Raw genomic sequence first — 26,610 nt, 5'->3', positions numbered from 1 at the left:
ATTATGAATCCATACCAACTACCCCAACTCAACGTTTCGGTAAACGCAATATATCTTGAAAAAAGGTTCAGGATATAGAAGAGTATATGTACACAAACCTGAAACCTAGAAACCTTAAACATCCGCGTACTAAAGAATCAATTTTTGGCATTTATTCCACTCTTAGTCAAACCAGTCTCAAAAGCGGTGCCAGCGCATCGATGGTTAGAAATGCGCAAATTAAAGTATTATGAAATTTGAGAAATTCAAGCAAATGCGGCGACCCAAATGAATAGGAGAAACGTTATTTTGCTACATATTTTTTTGAAAATTGTACTACTGCCTTCTCGTTGTTCGCAGCAGTGATTCTAGAGGGCAGTCTTGAACTTAGTAGTAGACTTGAGGGGGCTGCGCCCCGTACGCCGGCGCAGCGTACTGTCCCGGCGTGACAAATGGAGGCAGAGGCGGCCTGCACAAGAGAAAACATAGGGCACTCAGTTTAGAACAGTCATGCGGGATGCTGTGCGTTTATCTTTGTTGGGAATTTATCGTCATCATCATCAGGTTAGAAGCGTCCACTGCAGGACTAAGGCCTCTCCCACTGACCTTCACTAACCCCCTCCTGTCTCATCTGTGGCCTACAACCACCGGCGAATTGCCTGCGAAGACCTACTCGAATACGAAACTTCGGTGCCACTGTTGGAATTTCTCACTTGCCTTAAGCTGTAGTATGTTTCAATAAGAAGAAGAAGATTAAGATCAATAAGGTTGAGAAGTTTGCGTGGATACGTTGGTCGCAACTAGCGAAGGACAGGGTTAATTGCAGAAACATGGGAGAGGATTCGTCCTACAGTGGGAGTAGTCTGGCTGATGATGATGACGATGATGTTTCAATGGGCAAAACTTGTCCCCGTGAGTATGCAAGAATAACCCACAGCTGAACAGTGTCTATTCTTCACGGTGCTGTCACAGGATCGTCATTATAATCAGCCTTACTTAAGCCCACTCATGGACACAGGCCTATTTCATTGGCCTCCAACTCATACTGTTTACCGTCATGCGCGGCCATCTTGTCACCGCACAATAAATAATCCCAACCCCCCTCCCTTAATCCTTGCCGCTCCCCTTCCGTGTTGGCAGTCCTAGAATACTTGGCCCCTTTTCTAACCTTGATTCCACACGGGACTGCTCCTTTAAACTCGCAACGATTTACTGACACAATACAAGCAGTTGTTGCCCTCATTTAAAACGCGGAGTTTCGTTCAAAATAGCCGTTAAGATAGTGATGCGCGCGTCGCGGCCACTACAGTTGCTGTACAGCTTCTTCGAGGTGTTCAGAAATGGCGGTTAAACGCTAGAAAAGCACTTATAATAATGGTGTATCAAGAGGCATAGAGAGAAACAACCCTGCATGTTGTTCGGTTCAGTCGACTCAAGCACAGATGTTTGTAGAAAACTAAACATGCGATGAGAAGTTGCGGACAAAGGGCATCCTTGTCACAAAAGTTGCATTCATTCCACTCGTTTATGCATTCATCGATACGTTAGTTCGTTCATTCCTTCACTCCCGTTTACGCAGATGTACGAGGGGGTACCCAAAAGAAACCGGACTAATTTTTTGAATCGGCACAGCTTCTGTGGTACCGCGTTTTGTCGCTAGGAGCGCATAGAACGAACATTTCTGAGTCAGTAAGCCGAGTGCCGTCGCTGAAGGAGGTCAGACTAGTTTAGGCAGAGTTTTAGAGTGACGACTGTTTTGTGTGAGTGTCGTTTTTGCAATGGCTGATGTTCGTGAACAGCATGCGCCGGTGAAATTTTGATTTTTTCTCGGAAACAGTGGAACCGAAACTCATTAAATATTCAGAAAGACGTTCAAGGACGATGCTATGGGGACAACTCAAGTTTTCCTGAATTAAATCCTGAATCAAAGCAACAGTATGCCAGTGGAAAACTTCAAATTCATCTCGCCTCAAGAAAGCTCGTCAGGTGAAACCAAACCTCGAAACAATGCTGATTTGTTTTTTCGAAGTGAGTGGAGTCGTCCATTCAGAATTTGTTCCGCAGGGTCAGACAGTTAACCAGGCTTTCTGCATGGATGTTTTGAAAAGATTGGGCAACAGTGTTCGGTGGAAGCGGCCTGATTTGTGGCAGACGGGTGACTGGTTTTTCCACCATGGCAATGCCCCTGCTCACACAGCCCTGTCTCTACGACAAATTCGGACCAAAAATGGCATGTCCTCTGTTCCTCAACCCTCATACTCACCCGACCTTGCCACGTGCTACTTTCTTTGTTTCGTAAAATGAAAAGACAGGTAAATGGAAAGCGTTTCGCTGATGTTGCTGAGGTGAAGAAAAAAACGACGGAGGGACTGTCAAGCATCACAAAAGATAAATTTAAAATATGTTTTGAAAAATGGAATGAAAGATTCGACAAACGTATTATTGTAAGTGGAGAGTACTTTGAAGGATAATAAAGGTCTGTGCTGAAAATGTGAACAAATAAGTTCAAACAAAAATAAGTCCGGTTTCTTTTGGGTACCCCCTCGTAATGAGCTGGAAAGTTGATGCAATGTGGTGCGATGTGACGCGCCACCTGTAGAACTTATTTAAATGCGGTTACAACAAGTATACAACAGCTATATTTTATCAGTATTCACCTACGGGGCAGAAACGCGGAGGCTAACGAAAAGAGTTCAGCTTAAATTAAGGAGAATGAAAGGAGCTATGGAAAGAAAAATTATAGGTGTAACGTTAAGAGACCTGAAGCGGGTGGAGTGGGCGAGAGAACAAACACGGGTTAATGACATCTTAGTCGAAATCAAGAGGAAGAAATGGGCTTGGGCATGGCATCGGATGCGAATTGAAGATAACCGCTGGTCCATAAGGGGTAACTGAGTGGATTCCAAGTGAAGGCAAGCGTATAGCAGGGGCCGGCAGAATGTAAGGTTGGATGATGAGATTAAGAAATTTGCGGGGATACGGCGGCCGCAACTGGCGAAGGACAGTGTTGATTGGAGAGACATGGGAGAGGCCTTTGGCCTGGAGTGGCGTAATCAGGCTGATGATGATAATGATAGATGATGCTCGGCTACTGAAACGTACCGCTGGGGCGGCGTAGCCCGCGGCGAAGCGTGGGCACGCATGTATGCCTGGTGCACTCGCTCCCGGTGCTGAAGCTTGCGCTGGTGGCGGTTGTAGTCTCGCGTGATCTCCACAATCTCGCCGAGCACCCGCGATGCCATGACCTTGACAAACAGCAGTACGCACACGACCACCACGGCCGCCACGCAGAGCACGATGGATTTCTGCTGCACCGTCTTGGTGAAACTGATCACGCAGTTGCGGGTGTTCACCTGCACCGAAGGTATCGCGTGTTACGTAAATCAGAGAAAATCGAAAAAAAATTATCTCAGCCTAACCGCACGTTTGTTCGGGTGTTTTATACTACATTTAGGTGGAGTACTTGCCTGATTCGGTCAGAATTATTTGGAAATCCCCATCGTCTGCGGCGACGGGGAACCAAAACCGAAAGGCTTCGCAGCAGTGATACATGTAGCGCCATCTCGTACCACCGGAGAAACCCAGCTGTGCTAAATTGGTGAGCAAATAATATTTGCTTGGTGCTCTCTGCTGCGAAGCAGCGCAAGACATCACCGAAAATGCGGTCGTACAGCGATCAAGAGAAGACCATAGCCGTGACTTGGCTATGCGAGTCCAAATCCTCCTATGCCGCCCTCCACGGTAGAGGGCTCGTTTCTCCGGTAACTGCGAGATGGCGCCACGAGTACCAGTGCTGCGAAGCCTTTCGGTTTTGGTTTTCCGTCGCCGCAGACAATGGAGATTTCCAAATAACTCTGACCGAATCAGGCAAGTACCCCACGTAAACGTAGTACAAAACAAAACTGACCACGAAATGAAGCCTCTGTGCGAAATTTGAACCCGAACAAACGCGCGGTTATGCCGAAATAATTTTTTTTTTCGATTTTCTCTGACTTACGCACCAGTCTGTGTACGTAGAACAACAGCGGAGCGTCGTCTATTTTTGAGATTCCTCGCGTTTTTACTCGTGCATATTTTCGCTCAACTTGCGCAGTTATTCACTGGAAAGAACGCGCAGAAGCTAAGTGAACACCTTTCAATACCCCACCGTCAATACCCTCTGTCAGTAGCATAAGGGCTTAAGAATGAGATCAAGCTATATCTGCTTAGCACCGGTAGTCCTACGTTTTTGGCGAAATGAATAGTACTCGCAATATGTGGGTTGTTTGCAGCACATAGACTGCGAATTCCACGCTTTAACTGCTAACCATTTCTGAACGGCGAAGTTTCGGGCCAATATTTGCATTCATCATAGAACTAGAGTGGGGGGAATAGCTTCATTAACATTGCCATAATAGAACTGATTTGCAAACGCGGAGGCAAAATACCACAATTAGGCAAAGCTGGGGCAACAGCTGATTACCCTTTGCTCAATACAATTTGCATTAGGATTGTCACAACATGTCAAAGTTGTGCTTTCCATCTCTGCGTGTAGGCTCCTAAAGGCCGATACAAAAGGCACAATGATGTAATGTAGACCCTTAGGCGAGTACTCGAGTTCAGCTGCTTACAACATTATGAGCAGGTTACAAAACGATAAGGTATAAATCACTGCTCTTTTGGAGGGTATTACCCACACGATGGATAGACTGTTGCCACTTTTATGATTTCTTTTGGCATGCATGCCAAAAAAAAAAAAAAACGGGAAAGCCCGGCATATCTGGACAAAGACTGCTAGTTTTTCACGCTTGTAGCCACGAGCTGAAGTGGTCATTATGCACTATCACGAAAAAAATTGGCAGAGGCTCAGCTTGGTTAAGCCCAGAAATTGCGAAAGCAACTTCATCCGTTTCTTCAGTCCGCAGTCGTTTCCTAGCTTGAGCGAATCGTTGCACGTCTCTGTAGCTCGCTGTCGTTTCCTCCGTTCGTTACGGCGAGCTGCCTTAGCGCTAGGCGGCATCGTCGCGAAGCAGATGTTAAGCCGCCGGTGGTTTGCACCGCCACTGCTCGCTGACGGCGCGAGTTGGGCCCTCAGCTCTTCGGCGTGACGTCACAACACCTGTTGCGCTCCTAGTGGAGAGCGCGGGAGTTAGGCGCCGGTGGTGGCCACCGCCGCTTCTTTCGACGGCGCGAGATGGTCGCTCAGCTCTTCGGCGTTTCGTCACGCATGACGTAACACAGGGTTCAGCTAAAGGTCAATGGTGGTCACCGCCGCGGCACGGCAAAGGCGTGAAAGTGCAAGTAGTATTGCTTTCGCAATAATAAAAGGTGGATTGTTTAAGCGCCTCTGCGGCCGGGCACAAGTTTACAAGCATGGGGTAGAAGTAAGGCAGGAGTGCCCACCAATTATTATGTTCACTCACCTTCTCCCAGGCCTCCTGTTCGGTCATGGCGAGCACGTTGTGGCCGCAGAAGCGCCGCTGCAGCACCGTCTCCAGGTTCTCCTTGTCCTGATCGCGGCAGCATGAAGGAGGCACCGAGCACCGTTCGGCGCTTGGGTTAGTCTTGGAGCAGTTGTAGTAGATGTTGCTGTTCCAGTCCAGGTAGGCTGCCTCGGTCACGCCGCAGCATTTGTACTCCTCCTGAGCATGCGTGCATGACGCCACTTCCGGAATATTTCACTAGCATATATGAGACGAGTGTATCATTTTGCAGCCTTTCATCACGTTTTCATTCATTCTGGTCATGACGTCACTGGTTAAGCAAATAATATGAGGTGAGGAAGCAAATGAACCATCACAGGCACGACCGGTCTGATCGGGAGTGTGCCATCCAACCTCGAGCTAGCGTATCCATTCCCTTCCAACCACAGGCACCCTGATCCGCCACGCCGTTGCAGAAAACCATTCCGTAGTTTCTTTACCGGAGGCGGTACTAGCTGCTATAAAGGTCGAACATGTCAAGCGCGAGGTCACGCTCCGCCAACCATTCATCAGTGTATAAAGTTATGAAGATTTGGTTTGGTTTGGTTTATGGGGTTTAACGTCCCAAAGCAACTAAGGCTATAACAGACGCCGTAGTGGAGGGCTCCGGAAATTTCGACCACCTGGCGTTCTTTAACGTGCACTGACATCGGCTCTAGAATTTCTCCTCCAAAGAAATTCAACCGCCGCGGCCGGGATCGAACCCGTGTCTTTCGAGTAGGCAGCCGAGCACCATAACCACTGAGCCACCGCGGCGGCTAAAGTTATGAAGAGGAGACGTCTTTGTTCAGGAAGAATTTACAAACTTAGTTTCCACACCACACATAAGAGCAGCGAAATGATGCCTCCCGACCTAACAGTAGATGGCATCAAGGTATCCTGTCGACTGACTATCCACTGTTTGTCGAAGATCTGCTGGCGGTAGCCTCTTGTGCCGAGACTAACACACGTGCCCCTCGTGCTTCTTTGAACGTTGTTCGCTCGAAGCGCTTATCACCTCGCACTCCCGTTTGCGGTGGCTACTGGCGCTAAGCGCAGCTTCAACCTCCCGCAAGCGCTGGTGCCTCGAGACATACGCCGGCAGGTGGCAGTGCAGAACCGCACACATTCGCATACACTCGCACATTCTCCTCCAAAATTTCCCAATAAAGTTTGCCGTGCATTCCCAGAAACTGCCTGCTTACAAGCCGCCTCGGTGGCTCACTGGTTATGGCGCTCGGCTGCTGACCCGAAAGACGCGGCTTCGATATCGGCCGCGGCGGTCGGATTTCGATGGAGGCGAAATGCTAGAGGTCCGTGTACTGTGCGATGTCAGAGCATGTTAAAGAACCCAGGTGGTCGAAATTTCCGGAGTCCTCCACTAGGGCGTACCTCATAGCCTGAGTCGTTCTGGGAGGTTAAACCCCAATGAACCAACCAAACGAAACTGCCTGCTTACGTCAATAGCCTGTGTGCTATGCCGTTGCAGCAAGTACTGAAATCTCCTTGCTCCAGTGTCCTTATTCTACTTTATTCCGCATAATTTTAGCGCACTCAGCCTCAGCGACTCAGCCTATGAGGGACGCCGTAGTGATGGGCTCCGGATGTTTCGACCACCTGGGATTCTTTAACGTGCACTGACGTAGCGCAGTACAGCGGCCTCTAGAATTTCACCTCCACCGAAATTCGACCGCAACGGCCGGGATCGAACCCGTGTCTTTAGGGTCAGCAGCCGAGCTCCGTAACCACTGAGCCATCGCGGCGACCTTAAAAGATGTAGAGTAGTTTTTTAGGACTCAAAAGCCCGGTAACTCCCTCGGTTTGAGTTGACACCTCAACCGCATCGTCAGGGAATGCGATGGGTACACAAATAAAATTGAAACAAGGCAGAGGTAGAGATCGCAAGGCTTAGTGCTTGTGTGAGCCTCAGCGTGAAAGGAGAGCCCAGCCGCCTTTTGCTCGAGTAGGAAAATATCAAGGCATGGTAAATATCTAACTAAATAAAATAAAAACTAAAAGCCTGTACCCAAACTTCACGGAGATGGAAGGAAGGACCCGTTAAAAGAAGCAAAATAGCAAGAAATGCAATGCAGGCAAAGATCGCCTACGGTGTATAGGCGTCCAGACATTCATTGTTCGAATACATCCTGACAAGGCGTTTCGGGCCCGCATCGGAACCTGCCGTATGTAGGCCTAAGGGGACTGCGACACAAGCTTAACGCGTGCTGATATCGAACTGCATGCGGGAGTCTTTTTGGCCTCCATCGAATTAATGCTGCCACGCCGCCTTCAGTCCCAATAGCTTACATACTATATCCCTTGACTGTAATGACGTCAGCACTGTAGATGTGTTTTGAGTCAAGATATTTTCAGAAGTGGATCTTCTGTTGTGCTCGGGTGGTCAGGTGGTTTTAGTAAAGCTAGCCGTCACTTAGAATCTCTTCGGATATCGGGTTCGCTACCGTTCGTACCTTTTAAGCGCTTGCATTGAGCGTGAGAAAACGTCAGTAACTAGCGAGTTAACAGCTTTGCGTTCCTTGCCTTCGAGAGACGGCGCTTAATTTATACGGGAACACTTGCTAGTAATGCCGGCAGCTCGCGATATGGAATAAGCCACCGCAGCATGAAACTGGCTCCACGTAGCGGGAAGTAACTGAACTGAGTTCACTCTAAGAACTGCTATATACTCCTGCATTAAGAGTAAAAGAGCCTCGCTACTCCTGCAGGTCTCAATCTACTCTCTCTACAAACGAGAAAGAGTGAAAGGTCCTGTTCACTCCTCTTGACAAAAGAGTAAAATGGCATTTCCACTCCTGCATACCCCAAGGGAGTTCAGTGCTTGTTTTACTCCTCCGCCCTTACGGCCATACAATCGTAAGGGCGCGCTAGCTTCTCGGGGCCGGCCTGCCAGCCTGGATGCCGGCGTCAGAAAAATGCACTGGTATTGTTCGTTCACGACCAAAGCTCTGGGATAGAGTATCATTAGCCAATGTCGAGTTGTTGGTAGAAGCGATAACAGCCATACAAATTTCCTCCCATAGCCGCTTTGCTGCTGCTCTGGAGTTCTCCTGGCCTCTGCTATAGCTCCGCTCCTGAAGGGGTCGCGGAAACCGAGCATATATATTTATTTCCCTATGACGCGGGGTTCAGAGTAAAACGGTGCCGAGGGTAGCACCTAAGTGCTGGCCAGTTTCGAAGCGCATTCAGCTACAGCATCTATGTGAAATCGGCTAGGTTTAGCGACGACAAGGGCAGCCAGCGAGCAGCGCACAGTTCGTCGCCCGGCGCGATCGCGGGCGCCGTCGTTGCCGAAAGCTCGGCTCGCTCAATGATTCGCTCCGTAGCTTGCGAATCGCGCACGCAAGGCTGGAAAATCGAGCAGCGACTGGCCTGCGATTGAGCGAGCCTTTATGCCCACGTTTGCAGCACAGGTGAACAAATTTAGCACACATGTATGCATGGAATATCGGCGGCGCTGCGGCGATTCTTAAGCTCGTCCTCGACGCCATCATCACCGTTCGGGTGGACCCGAACATATCTTTATTTCACTACGAGACATAGTTCACAATAAAACGTACTTACAATGCAAAGAGTAGCACCTCAGCGCTAGCCAGTTTCAAAGCGCTCTCAGCTCTGGCATCGAAGTGAAACCTCCTAGGCTTAGCTACGAATACGGCAGCCAGGGAGCAGGCCGAAGCTCGTCGCGCGGCGCGCTCGCGAGCAGCGTCATAGCTGAAAGCTCGGCTCGCTCAAAGATTGGCTCAGAAACTTGCGAATTGTACTCGCAAGGCTGGCAAATCGAGCAGCTAGCGGCTGGCCTGCGACTGAGCGCACGTTCGCAGTACAGGTGAACAACAATTAGCGCACGAATGCTTGGGATACCGGCTGCGTTGCGGCCACGTTAAGGCGATTCTTAAGCTCGTCCTCGACGCCATCGTCACCGTACGTGACACACAGGCTAAGAACTTGAATTCGAGTACGTGCTAAAGTAAGCTGCTCGTATTTCTCGGAACAATCTGAACTCGAAAAGACAGTTGCTTCTGTCGGCTTCCATGCATGTGGGCTCTTGCTAGTGAAAGTACACTCGAACAGGATGCGGCGAGTGCGGGCCGCTGTTGCATATAAGCTAAAGTGTGAAGCAAGTATCGTCGTAGTTCCGTAACGCAGTTCATATCACAGTAATCCGCTTGTACGGGTCACATTTAAGCTCTGTTTCATGTAGATCTCCGTCGACCATGCAAGTGTCGCGTAGAGTAATGCATCGCAGCTGCTCTTTGTCCTACCGCTCGCGTCGAACATATCCTTGATATGGACCAGTTTGCGATACGGTGCGTTTCTTTGCCTTTTTTGTCGCATTTAAGGGATTTTCGCTGCCGTCAATCGAAATTGCATTCCGTCAACAGCGTCGTCTGCGCCGTCGTCTGCTAGGACACCCGGGGATGGGATCACAGGATCGCAGCTTCTACAAACGACATGTCAGCAAAAGTATCTAAAAGCGCTTTGGTATTCGCATTTAATAAAGAAATAAAATGAAAAAATACAATTTGTTTTTGTTGCGAACACAATTCAAATATTAGTAATAAAAAAAGCGCATTTGTAGGTTTTTTCAACGAAGCAAAACTGCAGCCTGTCGTCACGTTTTGTGTTATTTGGGTTTTCGTAGCATTGTTTGAGTGCTCGTGCGGTGGACGTGTATGAAGAACACAAGTGTGTTTTGGAAACCAACGACGAGAATTACGCCCTGTCAACACTGGTGATTTTGAACGGGTAAAGCCCTGAAGAAAGGTAGCGCTACGACTTCTTGTCATCTGGAGAGGCAACGAAGAAGAATGTGCGGTTTTGCTAAGCCTTGGTGAGCCGTCTGAACGGTGAGTCCCGTGTACGTTTCTTTACTTCTGATCTCTATTCGCACGCGTTATTAGTGTGCGCCTATATAGGGATGGCAGTGCAGGCAGTCTGCGTGCGGTTGCCTCAGCTATAATGCGTTAACGCCGATTCACACGACGGTCCGTTCGCCCGCGGCCCGCGCACTATGTATTCATGCGTCACCACATTGAGAGGCGCGCTGTCGGCCGCGGCAGCGGGCGAACGGAAAATCGTGTGAATCGGCCTTTACCAGAAAAGAACGGGCGTATAGGCCGCATGGCAACTGTTGCTCCATAGTCTCTATCTGCGTTTAGTACTCGGGTGCCGCGGTAAATAAAAATGCCACCAGTTATCACAACAGAGTTATGCGGTCGCTTGCTAGCGCTGCGAATAACAACAGACAATGTTTACTACATTCCAATAGCATAGATTTGTGCTACATAGGAGAGGATGATGAGCGTGCAGTGCCACGTTAGAGAGCGCTCTTGCTAGGCCAGCCGCGGACAGACAAGGGAACTGACAACGGTCGAGTTGCCTCGCGGCTGGTGCCCGTCGGATTGATTTGTGCTACTTAGAAGATGACGATGAGCGGCAGTGCCGCGCGACAGAGCACTCGCGCTAGGCCAGCTGCCAACAGACAGTGCTCAGTGTGTGTACTCGTGGGATTAGTGCTTACGCCTTAATATTTGTCATACAATTTTTTCGGGGACAATGATCGCGTGTAAAAGGCTGGGGCATATCCCTTGCCTAGTCATTTGTAAATTTTTATCTGTGCTTCCCCATGGAACAGAATTTGACACAGTATTATGTCAAAGTTAGATCGTTCTTGCGTCTGCCCTGAGGTGTAGGTGTCGATGCTTCCTCGCCTTCAGATTTTGAGAACTGTTTGGGATGCAACTGCGCACTTATTTAGGATTTCAAGCTTTTTGCTATATCCCTCGTTTATGCGGCCCGCTTTCAAGTCGTTCGCTATATCGGTGATGGTTTGTTATTGATTTTCACTTTCTCTTATTTATTCTTGGTTGACTGCCACCAGCTGTGCTGCCGGCGATTCTCCGCGCTCGGAACTATTCCCAGGCACGAGACCCTACCCACAGACCTCCCTGCACCACACTCACCAGTTTTCTTCGGTATTTTTTTCCCTTGCTCTTACTTGCATTGCCACTAGGCAGTTTTTATTTCTGTGCAGATTTGTTAAATGCAATACCAATTTTCGTTTCATGCTGTGATGTGAGATATCGTGCTTCTTGCTAATGAATGCATGCCTTTTCCATCCTCTCATCATTTGTGCAAAGCAGACGGGTCTACTGGTCGCTACGTTCAATTTAAAAATACCTTCGGTGCTGCTGCAAAGCACCCTAGTAGTAATAAAATCCTGTGCATTCTATATTCGAATAGTTACGCTCTTTTCATCATGCATAAAAATAGTGGTATTCCAGCCTGCTCATCTTTCTATGCGGGTGTGACAGTCATGTAAATCTACTGAAAAAATGTATATCGGTGCATCACATACAATCTGTTCATTTGTTTTGTCATGGGCCCTCTCATTGCTTTTTGTGTTCCTATGTTACTAATTTATGAAGCAGTAGACAATTTCTTCTCTTGTCATTCATGACATTGTTACGGCCACTGACAACAGTTGCTCTGACATATTTATTTGCAGTTGCCAGCTGCCAGTATCTACTGGGCCATTCGTGCTTCCAGCTTTTGGCTGTGCTATCTCTCCTCAGCTGTTTGTGGTAGGTACTGTTTTCCAGTGATGCATACCTTACCTGCCTATTTAGAAATATTTCGTAGACATAGGCTCACAGCCGGGTTTAGAAATGCATGCAGAGCTCTACGTGCACTTAGCAGCAGTACCTCCCTGTATAATCACATGAATCTGATCCTGAATTACATGAATGTAATTACATGATCTGTATGAAATAGTCGCTCATGAAGCTTTTGACTGCTGCTGTTAACATAATGGAATTTACACTGCTTCAGGAGCAGAGACTATTTCACACATGTTGCCTTTTATGCATATGTGCCCTCTGAAAGGGCGAACATATTCCTTTATCCCTTTAAAAAATATTGTGTTCTATCACGATGCTTTACCGGTATTTCTGGTGTATAGACCAAAATGTCACTCAGTATTGTAACATGAAGCGGGAACTCAGTTTGTCCAATGTTTTAGAGGTAACATGAAGCGGGAACTGAGTTTGTCCAATGTTTTAGGGGTCCTAAAACATTGGACCAACACAGTTTCCACTCGAGTTATTGATCACTTCGCTCTCGCCCTACCATAAGCTTGCCGTCCAGGTTGGACAAATTGATAGAGCGACTGCTCCAGTGAAGTGGTGGTTCTGAGTTCGAACACCGGACCAGGACGAATCTTTCTTTAACTACGAAGTTTCTATGAAAGCTGTATAGCTTTCCTTTGTAGCCATTTGGCTGTGCTCGAGTGGATGTCAGTGAGTAATTACTCCTTATTACAGATCTTTTGTCAACGCCAAACTGATTCAGTAGCAACAAATAGTAGAAGGGTAAAAGCATGCTGCTCCCAAAAATTCGTTAAGCATGTTATAAAATGTATGCTGTATTGTTTTAACTGCTGCAAAGAAATAACGGTGATGTTAGATGCCCAGCCCCTATTAGGTAAACATAGCTCGCAATTAACACAGTGGATGGAAAAGAAATATGGACTTCAACCCTCACGACGACCCTCACCCCAGTGGATGGATGATAATGGCTTTACCCTTTGTACCGGGCGGTAGCTTTCGCCACCTAGCCTATACTTCCCCCATTGTTAATTTAATTTTCTTTTCCCTTTCGCTCTTACAATATCTAATCTGTCTATCCTTTTACCCTCGAAATTCACGCCTCCCTTGATTTCCGCCACCAATCCTCCAACCTCCCCTTCGTCAATGTCACGCTTTTCCCATCCACTCGCCCGTCCTCCCCAGTAAATCCCAGCGCTATCTCTATGGTCGTTGCTGTCCCCTCTGGGAGGGCTGGGCGGAGTTCTGCGCACCTCAGAACCAAGTGTTCTATGGTCTCCGTTTCCGTTTTACATGCAGAGCACAAAATATCCACTTCTTCAAATTTGGACCTATACGTTTTTGTTCTCAGAGTCCCTGTCCTAGCCTCAAAAACCAGTGAACTGCCCCGCGAATTATCGAATAATCGCTCTTTTTTGATGTCCTGTTTTCGTGTCCTATATATGCCTAGTGCCGATTTTTCCTGCATTCTGTCTTTCCACATCTTTCTTTCCGACTCCTTTACCTCCACTTTCACGTTAGTCTTTTGTTGCGTCCCATCCCTCACCCGTAAATACTTCGTTCTTAGCTTTCGGGTTCTATTAGTCCATTTTGTGTTAATACTTTTCATGTACAGATGCTTGTACACCTTTTTTGCCCACCTTGTTTCCTCCATTTGAGTTAGTCTCTGATCATATTTCAGTTTGCTGATGGCCTCCCGAACCTCGAACGACGCCCAACCCATATCTCCCTGGACTCCCTCATTCGGAGTGTTCCCATGGGCTCCCAAGGCTAGCCTTCCTACACTTCTTTGTCTGACCTCTAGCCCTGACTGTACTTCTGATTTCATGCACAGGACTGCATTTCCAAATGTGAGGCCCGGTACCATGATTCCCTTCCATACCCCTCTAACCACCTCATACCTATTATAGTTCCATAGTGCTCTATGCTTCATAATGTCTGAATTCCTTTTTCCTTTATCCTTCAGAATCCTCTCATGCTCTTCCAGATATTTTTTTCCTTCACTTAGCCACACACCTAGATACTTATACGTACTCACATGGTCTATCATAGTGTCTTGTATTTCTAGTGGGTCTCCCTTCTCATCATTATAGACCATTATCCCTGACTTCTCTCTACTGAACTGGAGTCCTAGCTTGTTGCCCTCCTCACCACAGATTTTAACTAGTTCCTGCAGCTTATCTCGCTTGTCTGCTAGTAGAACAATGTCATCCGCATACATTAGTCCAGCCAACACTTGGTTTATCCTCTGACCATCCTGCATATAACTCACGTCAACTCCTACCCTACACTCTTCCAACCTCTTTTCCATTTGGCACACATATACCATGAAAAGTAGAGGTGACAGTGGGCAGCCCTGCCTTAACCCTCTCTTAATTTTAGCTGGTTTTTTGGTTTCTCCCTCCCAGGTTACCACGACCTCATTGTCTGAATATATACGTTGTAGATATTCAACCAGATTTCTATCAGCGCCATATCCCTTCAATTGGTCCCAAAGTTTTTCCTGATTCACATTGTCATATGCCCCCTTAATGTCTAAAAATGCCATCCATAGAGGCCTCCGACTTGCCTCAGCTATCTCTATACACTGCGTTATGACAAATAGATTGTCCTCCAACCGTCTGTCCCTTCGGAAACCGTTCTGCAACTCTCCCAAGATCTCCTCACGCTCTGCCCATTCTTCCATTCTCATTTTCACCATCTGCATTGCTAGCCTGTAAATAACTGATGTGACCGTAATTGGTCGGTAGGATTTAATGTTTTCCCTGTTTCCCTTGCCTTTGTATATTAGTCTCATCCTGCTCACTTTCCAGTCTTTTGGAACGTCTCCTCCCTCTACCACTTTTTCAATGATCTGTCGTAATTTCAGTTTGCTTTCTTTGCCTAGTATGGTAATTAATCTCATAGGTATGCCGTCTGGTCCTGTCGCTGTTCCGATGGGAACCTTGCCTTCCATTCTGTCCCAGTCCCCTGCTGTTCTCTCCCTAGGCTCTTCCTCCTCTGCCCCATTGCTGTCCCTGCTCTCCCCTAGACCATCCGCCACAGGCTCTGCAAATGCTGCTTCAATTGTTTGTCTGATAAATTCCTGTGCTTCCTCTCCCTCTACCCTTTTTCCATCCTGTGTGGTCAGAGTGTGTTGGATGCCCTCTGTTCTCTTCCCTTGTAGCCTTATGTGCTCCCAAAACCTCTTTGCAGCATTCCTATCTTTCTTATTTACCTCCATCATCCACTGGACTCCTGCCTTTCCTATTTTCCTGATTTCCTATTTTCAGTAAAACAAAAAGTGCCAGTGTTGCCATACTTGAGAGCTTTGCTCTTTAAAATTGCAGTAGACTGCTACTCAAAGTTGACAAAAAAATGCGTCTCGTTTTCTGCATGTGCATTCCACAGTGCTGGTGCCATTTTCACTGGCCATTGACATTCAGTCGCATGATGTGCACCCCGCTCCTCGAGTTGATTTTGTTTGTCTTGTGAACCTGCCGTCAAAATCAGTGCAGGATAATGCTTCCCCAGTTGATCTGCAGTTAACCTTGTCCTTTGCCAGCTGCTGTCACCCTTTCTCCACAGAGAAGGGCGGTGGGAGTCCAAGCCAGGTGGAGTTGAAATATTTGACTAGTAGTGGACAGGGATCCTGCGGTTTGTTGAGTACACAGGCAAATTGGAGACTTATGGAAGAATGTTTTTACCAGCCAAAAAAGACGCATACACAAGAGAGAACCGCACAGGACAAGGGCTGGTAAAAGCCGTAGTCCTCTGTGGTTCTCTCTTGTGTATGCGTGTTCCTTGGCGGGTAAAAAAATTCCTCCGTAAGTCTCCAATTTGCCGGTGTCCTCCGCAGATTGGAGGATCCCTGTCTGTTACTAGTCAAATTTCACTACTCCACCTGGATTGGACTCCCACTGCCCTTCTCAAACTTTTGAAATCCTGTTGCCCTAGCAGATCATCAGCTGTCGGTTGTATTACTTTCGCTTCAGTGAAATTTGACATGTAGCGGACAGGGATCCTAGAATTTGTGGAGTACACAGGCAAACTGGAGACTTATAGAATTTTTTTACCAGCCAAGGAAGACGCATACACAAGATTCGTTGTCTGTGTTTCACAACTGAAAGTTCTAAATGCGTGCAAAAGTGTATCGTGCATTCGCACGTATTTTGAAAACTCAATTTTTGCAGCATTAGGTTTTCGGAATTGGAGCTGTAGCATTGCCGCCACAGAATCCCGCTCGTTAACAAAGCGCACACTTATTTGCTAGGTATATATTCGGTATACCGCAACCAGTACACGTCACTGTTTGGAAGGTTCTGTCGTGAAATTTCTGATTGTGCAAGGTAGCTTTTCTTTTAAATTCAAGCGCTCTCTATTTGCTTTTTCCTGTGCATATTCATCGGTCGTTTCAATTCGGAAGCGTTGGTGCTGCAAGACGTGCATACGGAAGCTACGTTTGTGCACAAAGCTCCTGAATTTTTGAAAGCGCAGCTTTGACAGTTCTCGTTGTCATAAATAAGTACAAAGCAGCCTAATCTTTTTGGACACACCATTTCATGCTCTTAGCTGTTTCTGAGAAACAGGCTGCCTTTTTTTCTGTTTTTGGTGTGAAACATTCCTAACAACTTCTTTCTTTCTCGATGCACAGATAGCCTATGCATACACGGGCAGCTTGATTGCAATATTTAGGGCAATATTTATAACAGGTGCAGTGAGCCTTGGTGCATGTGGACAGAAATTAAGCTAGGGTGGGGTGGGGTATTTTCGCACAGGGTAATGTTATGCGGAGGGTTTGGCGTATTGAAACCGAGTCTTTCTGAGCTCTTATTAGACGTCCCAGCACCAGGACAGTAGTTGAGGCTTTTCTTCTTTGTTGTCTAGTCACTGGTTTCCATCACATAAAATAGCCTTAATTCTAGCTATCCCGTGGCCGTCTAACAGAACGATGCAGATATACTGAAGTGATCAGTGTTGCATAAAAGTAGTGAGAACATTGCAAATGCAAGACAACTTCATTGGTTTGCAGTGCACTAACGTGGCAGTCATAGAGAATTACACATTACATTTGCAAATCTAAATTGTGCATAATAGTATGGACTGGCACGTAATGTGCGAAGTAATCACAGTTATCTCGTTCATGCCAAATGCTAGTGTCAAACATTGTCAGTATTGCATATTTATAAAGAGCAGGCATGCTGCGCCTAACTTGTCGTTGGATAGATTTTATTACTATGAAAGCAAAAAGTTTACACACGGCTGTCATGTTCTTGCGTGGGAAGTAGTATTACCTTAAATGAGTATAAACACCAAATTTTTGGTTATGTGTGTTCTTTGTAGTGACGTGCTGGGCATTCGTATACATAGAATTGTTGCATAGTATTCGTCTCCAATCGCTAAATATTTACAACCAGATTTCTTTTCTTCCCTGTTTCAATAGCATAGCAATTGCTATGACATCAATGTTCAGTATAGGTTATGGAAGGCACAAAAAAGCTACGATATCGCTACTTCATCGTTTTAATTAGTTACAATGCTAAAGCCAGCCTGCCTTAAGAGTCGGAATCACAATGAATGACGAAGCCGCAATTATATTGCAGTTTTCCTCATGCCTCCCCTGGCTTATACTGACCTTTGATGCCATTGCCATTGCTCAGTTTTTAAAAGTGAAGCAGGAGAGAGAAGATATTTAATTACAAATTATTTAGCAGTCATAGGCGAATACTGTGTGGTTATCCGTGCATAGTAATGCCTTATGCATCATTAAAAACAAAAAAAAAATGTGCAACTGAAATTTGCTCGGCTGCTGACCCAAAAGACGCGGGTTCGATCCCGGCCGCGGCGGCTGGAATTTCTTTGGAGGAGAAATTCTAGAGGCCCGTGTACTGTGCGATGTCAGTGCACGTTAAAGAACCCCAGGTGGTCGGAATTTCCGGAGCCCTTCACTACGGCGTCTCTCATAGCCTGGGTCGCTTTGGGACGTTAAACCCCAAAAACCAACCCAAACCAAACTGAAATTTGTTGTCTGCCTCTTTGAGATGAAAAATTTTGAATTTTTCCTTCACTATTTTAGAGCATAAAAATTCAGTTAATGGTATCTGAGAAACAGGAATTGCAACAGCCATTTCTCTTCAGCAAGAAAACTGTCATTGGTTTAAGTGTTTTCCCGATTCAAGGTTACCCTATATTTTAAACTGCACAATGTATTATGTGACAAGAAATCGTCAAACACAATAGGTGTGGTTTTAGAAATGACTGCAAGTGATAAGGGAATACATTTACTTAGAGCAGGTAGTGACCGCTGATCCGGATCATGAAGAGTAATAACTAGAGGAATATGAATGGGGTGGAGTGCATATGGCAGGTTCTCTCAGATCATGAATGGCAGTTTTTCAATACCCCTCAAGAGAAAAGTATACAACAGCTGTATCCTACCGGTATTCACCTATGGGGCAGAAACGTGGAGGCTAACGAAGAGGGTTCAGCTTAAGTTAAGGACAACGCAACGAGCTATGGAAATAGAAATGATAGGCGTAACGTTAAGAGATCGGAAGCGGGCGGAGTGGGTGAGGGAACAAACGCGGGTTGAAGACATCCTAATCAAAATCAGGAGAAAGAAGGGTGCTTGGGCAGGGCATGTAAGACGAAGGCAAGAAAATCGCTGGTCCTTAAGGGTAACGGAGTGGATTCCAAGAGAAGGCAGGCGTAGCAGGAAGCAGCAAAATGTTCCATGGGCGAAGGTTTGCAGGAACACGGTGGACATAGCTGGCGAAGGACAGGGTTAATTGGAGAACATGGGAGAGGCCTTTGCCTTGCAGTGGGCGTAGTCAGGCTGATCATGATACTTGCAGAAGAGCTTGCTCATGTTAAAATTTTCATTTGGTAAATATGTGCTTGTTTTACATGCACACAGCTTTTGAAAGGACTAGCATAGTGATAATTGTATTGGGCTTCATAAAATTGTAGCTCTGAATGAAGGTTTGCAATGAAAGGTGTCTGCACTTGGTCACAATATAGGTACACACTAGTGGCGACATGACACACACGATCAGTACATTCTAGTTGTATTCTTTCTTTTTTTTCATGGGGTTATATGCAGGATAGTATGAAAAGGGCATTGGAATTGACTCTTACTTGCATTATTTTCATTCATGTTTGCAGGCACCCGGTGAAATGCACTCATAGCCAAAGCTCCTTCACTCAGCCGAGCAAGCTACGGCATCATCCAGCATCTTAGTTTCTTTTGAGCGCTTACAGCTCACTGCGGTGGATTTGGAAGATGGGTTTACTTTGCTTTTGGCAGTGTTCTTGGCATTTAATGTCAAGTACACCCCAAAAACAAAGCGGGCTTGTCTGCTGCTTGAGACACTAATGGGGCTTGATCCTAGCGAGCGTCTCCCGAGCGTGTTTTGGGCAGCCACAGCAATCACAGCAATGACTTGAGAAATAAAAGTTATCAGTGTTGTACATTTGTGTCATTATTTCTTGAACCATTGTTATTCCCAACGCAGACAGAGCACCATACTAATGTGCAAACTGTAGTGTAGCCATAAAGTAGTTGTATGAGCAAAAATTATTCTACTCAAAGATTATAATCCCTTTTGCTCATTACTCTTTTGTAGATGTAGCGCAGGTGGATCCTGCAAAACATATGACCAATTTGCTCTGAAGAATATGTGAAATAAGAAAATTAGTACGATACATTGAAAACACGTGAAACTCCTTTTGAAGGAGTAAAATAAGATCTGGGCTGATACTCCTTGAAGGAGTATAGTCACTCTTAAGAAACGGAGTCCTGGAACTCTACCTGAAAGAGTAGTAGGATGCTGTTTCAATGTGGTAGCTTTACTCCCTCGGAGGAGTGCCTGTACTCTATTGCAGGAGTAGTACAGTACTCCTTGAGTAGGTGTTGGATCACTCTTTGTCCAGAGGGAGTAATTTTATTCTGGAAAAAGGAGTGGAATATGGGACAAGCGAATACTCCTTCAAAGTGTGTTCTGGGCACTCCTCTGCACTCCTTTAGTTCTAAGAGTGTTGACCGAACGGTTCCCATTGAGAAGCAAACAATATGACTGGCACTGAAATACAGGAGACGGTGGTGTAGCCCCTGTGTGCACTTGGAGTGGCAGCCCTCGAGCGTTGAAGAGGACAGGGCTGCATCTGTCACTATCAGCTGTTGCTATAACTCGTCGACCAATAGGTTCAAATCACAGTAAGGGCCTTTCAGAGTGATATCTCAATTCGTTTCGTGCATGCTCCGCAACCCGCACAGGGGAGGTGTGGAAAAACAGGCACGAATAGGCCTCAGCTGGTTGTAACACCGACTTGCATCCACGCACCTACGCCATTATTTATTTCCGGTCAAACCACCGCCAGCCCCAATACTTGAACGCTGCATTCAGTAATCTCAGACCATGGGTTTGGAAATTTGCGCATCCAAGAATTTTCTGCTTACCTGGATGAAATCAATGATGTGCTGGTAGTCCGCGTTGTCTCTATAACGCTCGATCAGTTCGATGCTCACAACGCTTTGCAGATCCTGCGACACGGAAAGAGAGATCCTTATACCTCTGCGTGCTCTGGTACCAAGCGGAATAATTTTTTTTCGGTTGCCTTCGTACCAGCTGCGGTGGTTGATTGTCTGAGTCGTCCAGCTGGCATACGAAGATTACATACTTGGATGCTGGCGGGGCAGTGTAGTGACTGAGGCAGCGAGACTGTGTTCCATATTAAGAAACTAGAGATGGTCTTAATGATCCCAGTCTATGCATTGCAGCATGTTCCACAGTGTTTCTTTGGCATGTACGATCCACTGACCACTTTTTTCTTAAAAGTGTATAAATTTAAAGATATATAAGACAATTGAAAGGCAGACGCTTCTTCATAATCAATAAGAGAATCTTTGTTTCGAGCATAGGGCGGGGTGTTAGAGGACAAAATGCTACGAATAAGGATTTGACGTCGGAACCTATTTTTGTTGCACTTGCATGCGAAAGAAGGAACGATGGGGGAAAGAAGGAGGACGGCTCCGTTGAAGCGATGGTCTCGGGTCCGTACCCCGGCGCAGGCCGAATTTTTCTTTAACGAAGAAATTTCTGTGGAAGCTGTATGATTGCGCGTACGGTTTCGCTACGGTGGATGCCAAACAATAATTACTCCCTGGTTATATTGTCATGTGTGTTATTTGTGATTTTCCAGCTACTCAACGTCATCCTCAACCAGTGGGGTGCCGATCGAGAGCAAAGAGCGAGCGCTCGCCTGTCTCTGGCGCCTGCTCTCCTGTAGTCCTGGTACTCCAGTGTCCGTGCGACCCGCTTCGTCTGTACGACCCGTGACAACATGTTGATACAGTACCCTAAACCCTCGGTGCTGGAGGTCATCACATGGAGCTGAGATGCTGCAGAATGATTTAAACGCGACAGCGTCTTGCAACGCTGCCAGGGAGTCCACAGAACGCCATCGCCCGTTCGGTTCTACGCCTTGCTCGTCGGTAAATTGGTTTTTGAGGAAAGGAAATGTATCTGTCTCGCATATCTCGGTGGACACCTGAACCTCGCCGTAACGGGAAGGGAGGAAGATTGGAGTAAACGAAGACACTGTATTCACTAGACGCGCCTTTGTTCCTTCCGAACCATCTAGCTGGCATGGCGGAGTGGTAGCATTCTCGTCTCGCACTCCGGAGACCGGGGCTCGATTCCCGAACTCGACCAATTTCCTACTTGGTTTTATGTCTCTGGCCCGATTAGAAAGGTTAATTAGGCTAATTCTGGGTAAATTAAGCAATTAACTAAACTCAGTCCCACTTACTTGGAGCATCACTATACGATCCCTTCAATTGGTTGCATGGTTACTAGCCCAAGTACCATTGCCCCGTTTGAAATGCTCGCACTGTGACGTTACGACCGTTTCGACCAACTGAAAAGCGTGACATTTCTGTCGACAACTGCTTCTTACAACGATGAGGCATTAAAGGCTTCCGCCTTAATATCGCGAAAGTAGTTAATTTTTGCTTTCTGAAATTAAGTGACACAATAAATGGTTGGTGGGGAACAAATTGATTATAATTGGCTGGAAGAGAAGGTGGTGGTCAATGATCTGTACTTGCCAAAGCCGCACTACAGGGTTCTTTGGCGAGATGTAGATTGAGAAAAATTTACGCCACCTGTGGCTTCCAGATGTGAACCACAATCTCGCTGCATCCTCAACGATGCTGTCACCGCCGCGGCCATCATCTAACTCGGTAATTTCCCTTCGGCAGCTTAATGACTCAGACATTGAACCACCGATTTCTGTGACTGTTCGTGCAATGAACTTTTCCGTCTAGCTGGATCGATGGATTGATTCTATGAGGGTCCTGTGTTGTGGTGTTTCAAGTAGCAAGTTTATTTTAATCGTTTACCTTCTATATCAAGCCAACCATGCGCTCTTTGCCTTTATCCCTGTATTTATATTCCAGCGATGTAGTTCTATCCGCATCCAAATTTTGCCGCTTATCGCTTCTTCTCTATTTTCTCGGGTGATAAAATGAGTACAAGCTTCCCCTGGTCTGATGCTCGGCTTCATTAGGGTGAAATGCTTAGAGCATGGGTCTTTGACCTCACCTTGTGCAGACCAAAACACCTTGTGCCACGGTCTTCTTTTGGCCACACATAACATTGCGCCATTAAAATTTCTCACCATCATCATCATGAATTCCTGCATCTTATTACGCAATTTTTTTCCCGTTTCACTGCTTGGATAAATGCTAAGAGCGTCCTCTTTTGAACGGGACACCGAGCAGATTGCTTTCTTCCTCTAGAAGTTGTCAGAATTTTTCAATCCTAAAAAAAGCATCTGGAAATCTGCCCGTTTAAAATAGAGATTTCACTGACGTTACACTACAGCGACTCTGGATCCAGAACTTTGATTTTTATGCCACTACCCTCATTCGGAGCTAAGAATTCTTCGATCGTTCTTCAGTAACGCCTGCAATGCGGCACAAACGTTACTTTCTGCATTCCTAAACAACAGGGCTTCGGAGATGCTGACTGTGCCTACTTCGACATCTGGATAGATACTGCTGCATTCAGTAATAGAACTTTTTTGGCAATGCAGCCAAAGCTAGAGAGCGGATCACCCTGTTTCTTCCCTACGAAGTGGAATGTATTTTCCGATTGAAGTAAATAGGTTCATTTTTACACATAGTATATCGGTGATAACCCTTGTTTAAGGCCGGTTTCTAACATAACTGCACACGTTGGTTAAGGCGTATTTCTAAGAAACTGAACATTTTTAATGCTAGAAATTACTGTCTCAAAAACCGGTTCGTTGATCAAAACCGATGGTTTAGATTTTTTCTGTAACAAAAAGCACCCACAGATGGCGGCACCTACACCAGCCACGCTGCAAAGGAACCTCCCAAACAAGGAGAAAAGTGCCAGGCGGCCGAGTTACAGACACGGCGGCCATATGGCCTTCTCATCGCCATGAAAGGCGATTATAGCAAAATGTGATCAATTGCCAGTTCAGATTTACGCCCCCCAAGTACACACCCTGGTAGCGAGGTAAGGAGTGACGATGAGCAGGGTGAAGCTCATGGCGCAGAAGACGACCATGAGCAAGAGCATCCAGTCGTAGCAGTAGAGGCAACCGATGTTCTCCCTCAGTGCGCCCACGAAGCCGAGAGACGAGACGAAGCTGAGGAAGGCGACGATCACGAGCAGTGCCACGTCGATGTTCACTACCATGCTGACCAGGATAGAGCCGCGGGCCAAGGACACGTCGTCCCAGCGCAGGTAGATGGAGTACACCTGCGGTCGTGTAGACACGTCTTAATAGCTTGGCCTCGTCAAGTTGGCGCCAGGCTATAAGGTGGACAAGGTTGTAGAGCAGAAACGGGGTGCTGGGAACTTCTTTTATTGCCAGAAACGATTCTAGGACCACTGGTAGATATTCGTGGCCTTTTCATATCAGCACATTGGGACAGTAAACTTCAGTCCCGACTGCAAAGCTGACCTAGGCTAAGCTCATCTCGACCATAAAGAACAAGGAATCTTTATAACCACGTGCAACGCGTGCATAGCTACGTGTAACGTGCGCGGCATGCATGGCTGGTTAGGTAGCAGGAAAAGTAACTCATGCTATCCGAGTCAGCTGAGAAGGAGGAGAAGTGAAGAAAAAGGTCATTGCCTCTAGAGAATACTTGGCTTTTTAAGGCCATGAGGTGAGCATACAATTCTGCAGTAGCGGCAGCCAGTGTCTAGTGCGTGCGCGCATTTTTTTTTAAGGGCTCTATGAAAGACTCTCCGGGATAAACTGTGTCGACGTCGTAGTACCTAGTAAATGAAGCTGTTTGTTGAAGAGATAGTAGTGTATGTGTCTCTTTGGGCCGCCAGGGACCTTTCGGAAGGAGGGCCTTTCGGTCGCAGCAGCATGTCCTGAAGTGGTTATGAGATACGCGTAGACCTTGTGTGTTGTGCAATGATGACGGGCGAGGATGCCGTATAGTTATCGCAATCACAGCTTCGCTCCGGCAGAGGACAAAAGGATCAAGAGCTTTTTGTTGACTTGACAAAAAGAACACCACCTGTGCAATCTGCATGGGGACAGTCGGCTGAAAAAAGGAGGTTCCCGACCTATCACTTTCCAACATGAAATAGGTGACAGCGACAGCGGTTTCCCATGTCTGTAACCCCCAGACCCTCTCCGTTCACACGTTGTTGTGCAGCACGTTATCAAATCCTCCAAACCGCCATGTTTGCCCTATCAACAACGCTCATATCATGTGAGGCCAGCTAGGTTACATATATAATCTCCCTGAGGAACAGAACATATGGCTTTTCTGTAACGTCACACTACGCAGATGCCGTTTAGCCAAGAAAATGTTCATGCATAGCTATAAATGTGAATATTTTGATGGCCAGCCTTTCAGGAACCTATTAAAGAGGACCGCATCCGTGTATTTTTTTTTTGGCCTACTCGTAGCCCATTTGGTATAACCTGCGGTGATCTAACACAAACCACAATGCGTTTTTCTCTTGATATCATTCAAACGAGCGAGATTTGTCAAAAATGTGTCATAAACGTAATTAACAAAACTGTAGAATGCACTTGCTTTTCGACTAGGCAGTGAGAAGCATCGTTTCACGACAGCGCATGGCGCGTACTATGTGCAGTAGCCCCGGACCACATCTCGAGTTCTCATGATTATATTCGCTTTTGCGGTAAAATGTTACAACGCAGTTAAGCTACACTTCACTCAGGCGGGAGATCGACCAAACTAAAATGTAACTGTAGCAACTTTAGATAGTAACCTATCACTACCAAGTACAGCACGCCGAAGACACAGTACATGGGACGTCTGTAATGTTGGCTTCCTCCCTCTGATGTGGACGGGCAGGTTGGTCGGGAATTTTTCCACGGGCGCAGTGCGTAGCTTTATAAATTGTATCGATCGCAGCCAGACGATTTTAGAGTGGCCAAGGGTAAAGTAAATTTGATGTTGCATGACATCCACCTGTTCTAGACTTGGGCGACAGTACGTCATTACCAAAGGGCGTATTTTGAAAATTTCTAACAGACGAGGTAGTTCCCACAAAGTAATAGCTCTGTATTTAATATTGTCATGTTAGATAGAGGCGTACCTATCTGGTTTCTGTGTGATTTTTGAATCTTGGAATACAAAATTATGACTTATAGTTTACCGCGTCATTTCACTCTGTTTAGACAAGCATCACACGCTAAAACTTCACTCAATCTTAACACTCTTGCTTGTGCGTGAGGTCGCTACTACTGCGAAGTGCACAGCAGACCGCACTTAGCGGGAGCACTAGAGCTCATTGTCGTGAGTCTCGCAGCGCCAGCTGCGGGCACATCACGCAGCTTGTGCGCTGTCGCAATGCTTCAGTCCTGTCACACTGTATGATTAGTATTCATGCGCAAGACGCCGGCAGCTGGCCTTGGGCGAGCCGGTAAATAACGCCCGCAAATGTGTACCTGCTCTTTGTGGTGCACCCTGCAAATTAGACCCTTGAGCAAAGATCATGTCATCAGGCCGTAGCCCAAAACGCTAGAGTGATAACCCTCGCGTTGCAAAGCGGATAATGACTCACACAAAGGCCGACGAAAGTCATTGCGATGATGAAGATCGCCAGGTTGATTAGGATGACCGGGTACCGAGACCAGGGGCTCACTTCGGTCAGCACTAGCGAGTCGCGTCTGGGCATGTCTCTGGTGAAGCCGCAGCGGGGGTGATGCTCTACTTCTCACGCTTTGAAGGGAGGCCTGATACGCTGCCCTACAGCCGTGGGGTCTTCTTCTACTTCTCTCTCGCGCCAAGGCAGCCATAGATTAGCGCGAGCATATTGCCACGTACCATTGTAGTGTCCGTTCATTCGCGCAAGGCAGCAGGAAAAGGGTGTTATCATTTTTGTTCGTGACGCGAAAAGCGACCGGACTAATCTCGATTGATCACAGCCATGAAGAGCGGCATCTACGTATTTCCAGATAACTCTAGATGATCTCGACCTGTTATCTCGAAGTTTCCTTGCCGGCTTTAAATTGAACGATGCCGCGAGCAGCGGGGATTCGTAGTTCGACGACCG

At 46.7% G+C, this 26,610-nt stretch overlaps 1 protein-coding gene and 1 long non-coding RNA gene across 2 annotated transcripts; one reads left to right on the top strand and one right to left on the bottom strand.

The window, feature by feature from the left end:
- Positions 1-366: 366 nt before the first annotated feature.
- On the bottom strand, positions 367-26,232 carry LOC149332440 (tetraspanin-33-like). The gene is made up of 6 exons (XM_089557515.1): positions 26,119-26,232; positions 23,560-23,817; positions 20,484-20,567; positions 5,382-5,600; positions 3,082-3,332; positions 367-448 (listed from the first exon to the last, which is right to left on the bottom strand). The coding sequence occupies exons 1-6, from the start codon at positions 26,230-26,232 to the stop codon at positions 367-369; spliced, it is 1,008 nt and encodes a 335-aa protein (XP_089413641.1).
- Positions 11,214-19,481, top strand: LOC149332441 (uncharacterized). Its single transcript, XR_016284895.1, has 3 exons — positions 11,214-11,416; positions 11,950-12,025; positions 19,190-19,481. It is a non-coding gene; the product is annotated as an uncharacterized LOC149332441 (long non-coding RNA).
- Positions 26,233-26,610: the final 378 nt, after the last annotated feature.

Source organism: Amblyomma mixtum, chromosome 8 (assembly GCF_055824585.1).
Source record: "Amblyomma mixtum isolate Tamu chromosome 8, ASM5582458v1, whole genome shotgun sequence".
Lineage (NCBI taxonomy): Eukaryota > Metazoa > Arthropoda > Arachnida > Ixodida > Ixodidae > Amblyomma > Amblyomma mixtum.
Note: the sequence above shows the minus strand (reverse complement) of the source record. Positions and strands in the feature narration are given on the sequence as shown.

Excerpts from the sequence above, each read along its gene's own strand:
- LOC149332440 (XM_089557515.1), bottom strand. The coding sequence starts at position 26,232 with ATGCCCAGACGCGACTCGCTAGTGCTGACCGAAGTGAGCCCCTGGTCT. Across the intron at positions 5,601-20,483 it reads ACATCATTGATTTCATCCAG|GAGGAGTACAAATGCTGCGG; the intron begins GTAAGCAGAAAA and ends ACGCATGCTCAG. Across the intron at positions 449-3,081 it reads CGGGCTACGCCGCCCCAGCG|GCCGCCTCTGCCTCCATTTG; the intron begins GTACGTTTCAGT and ends TCTCTTGTGCAG.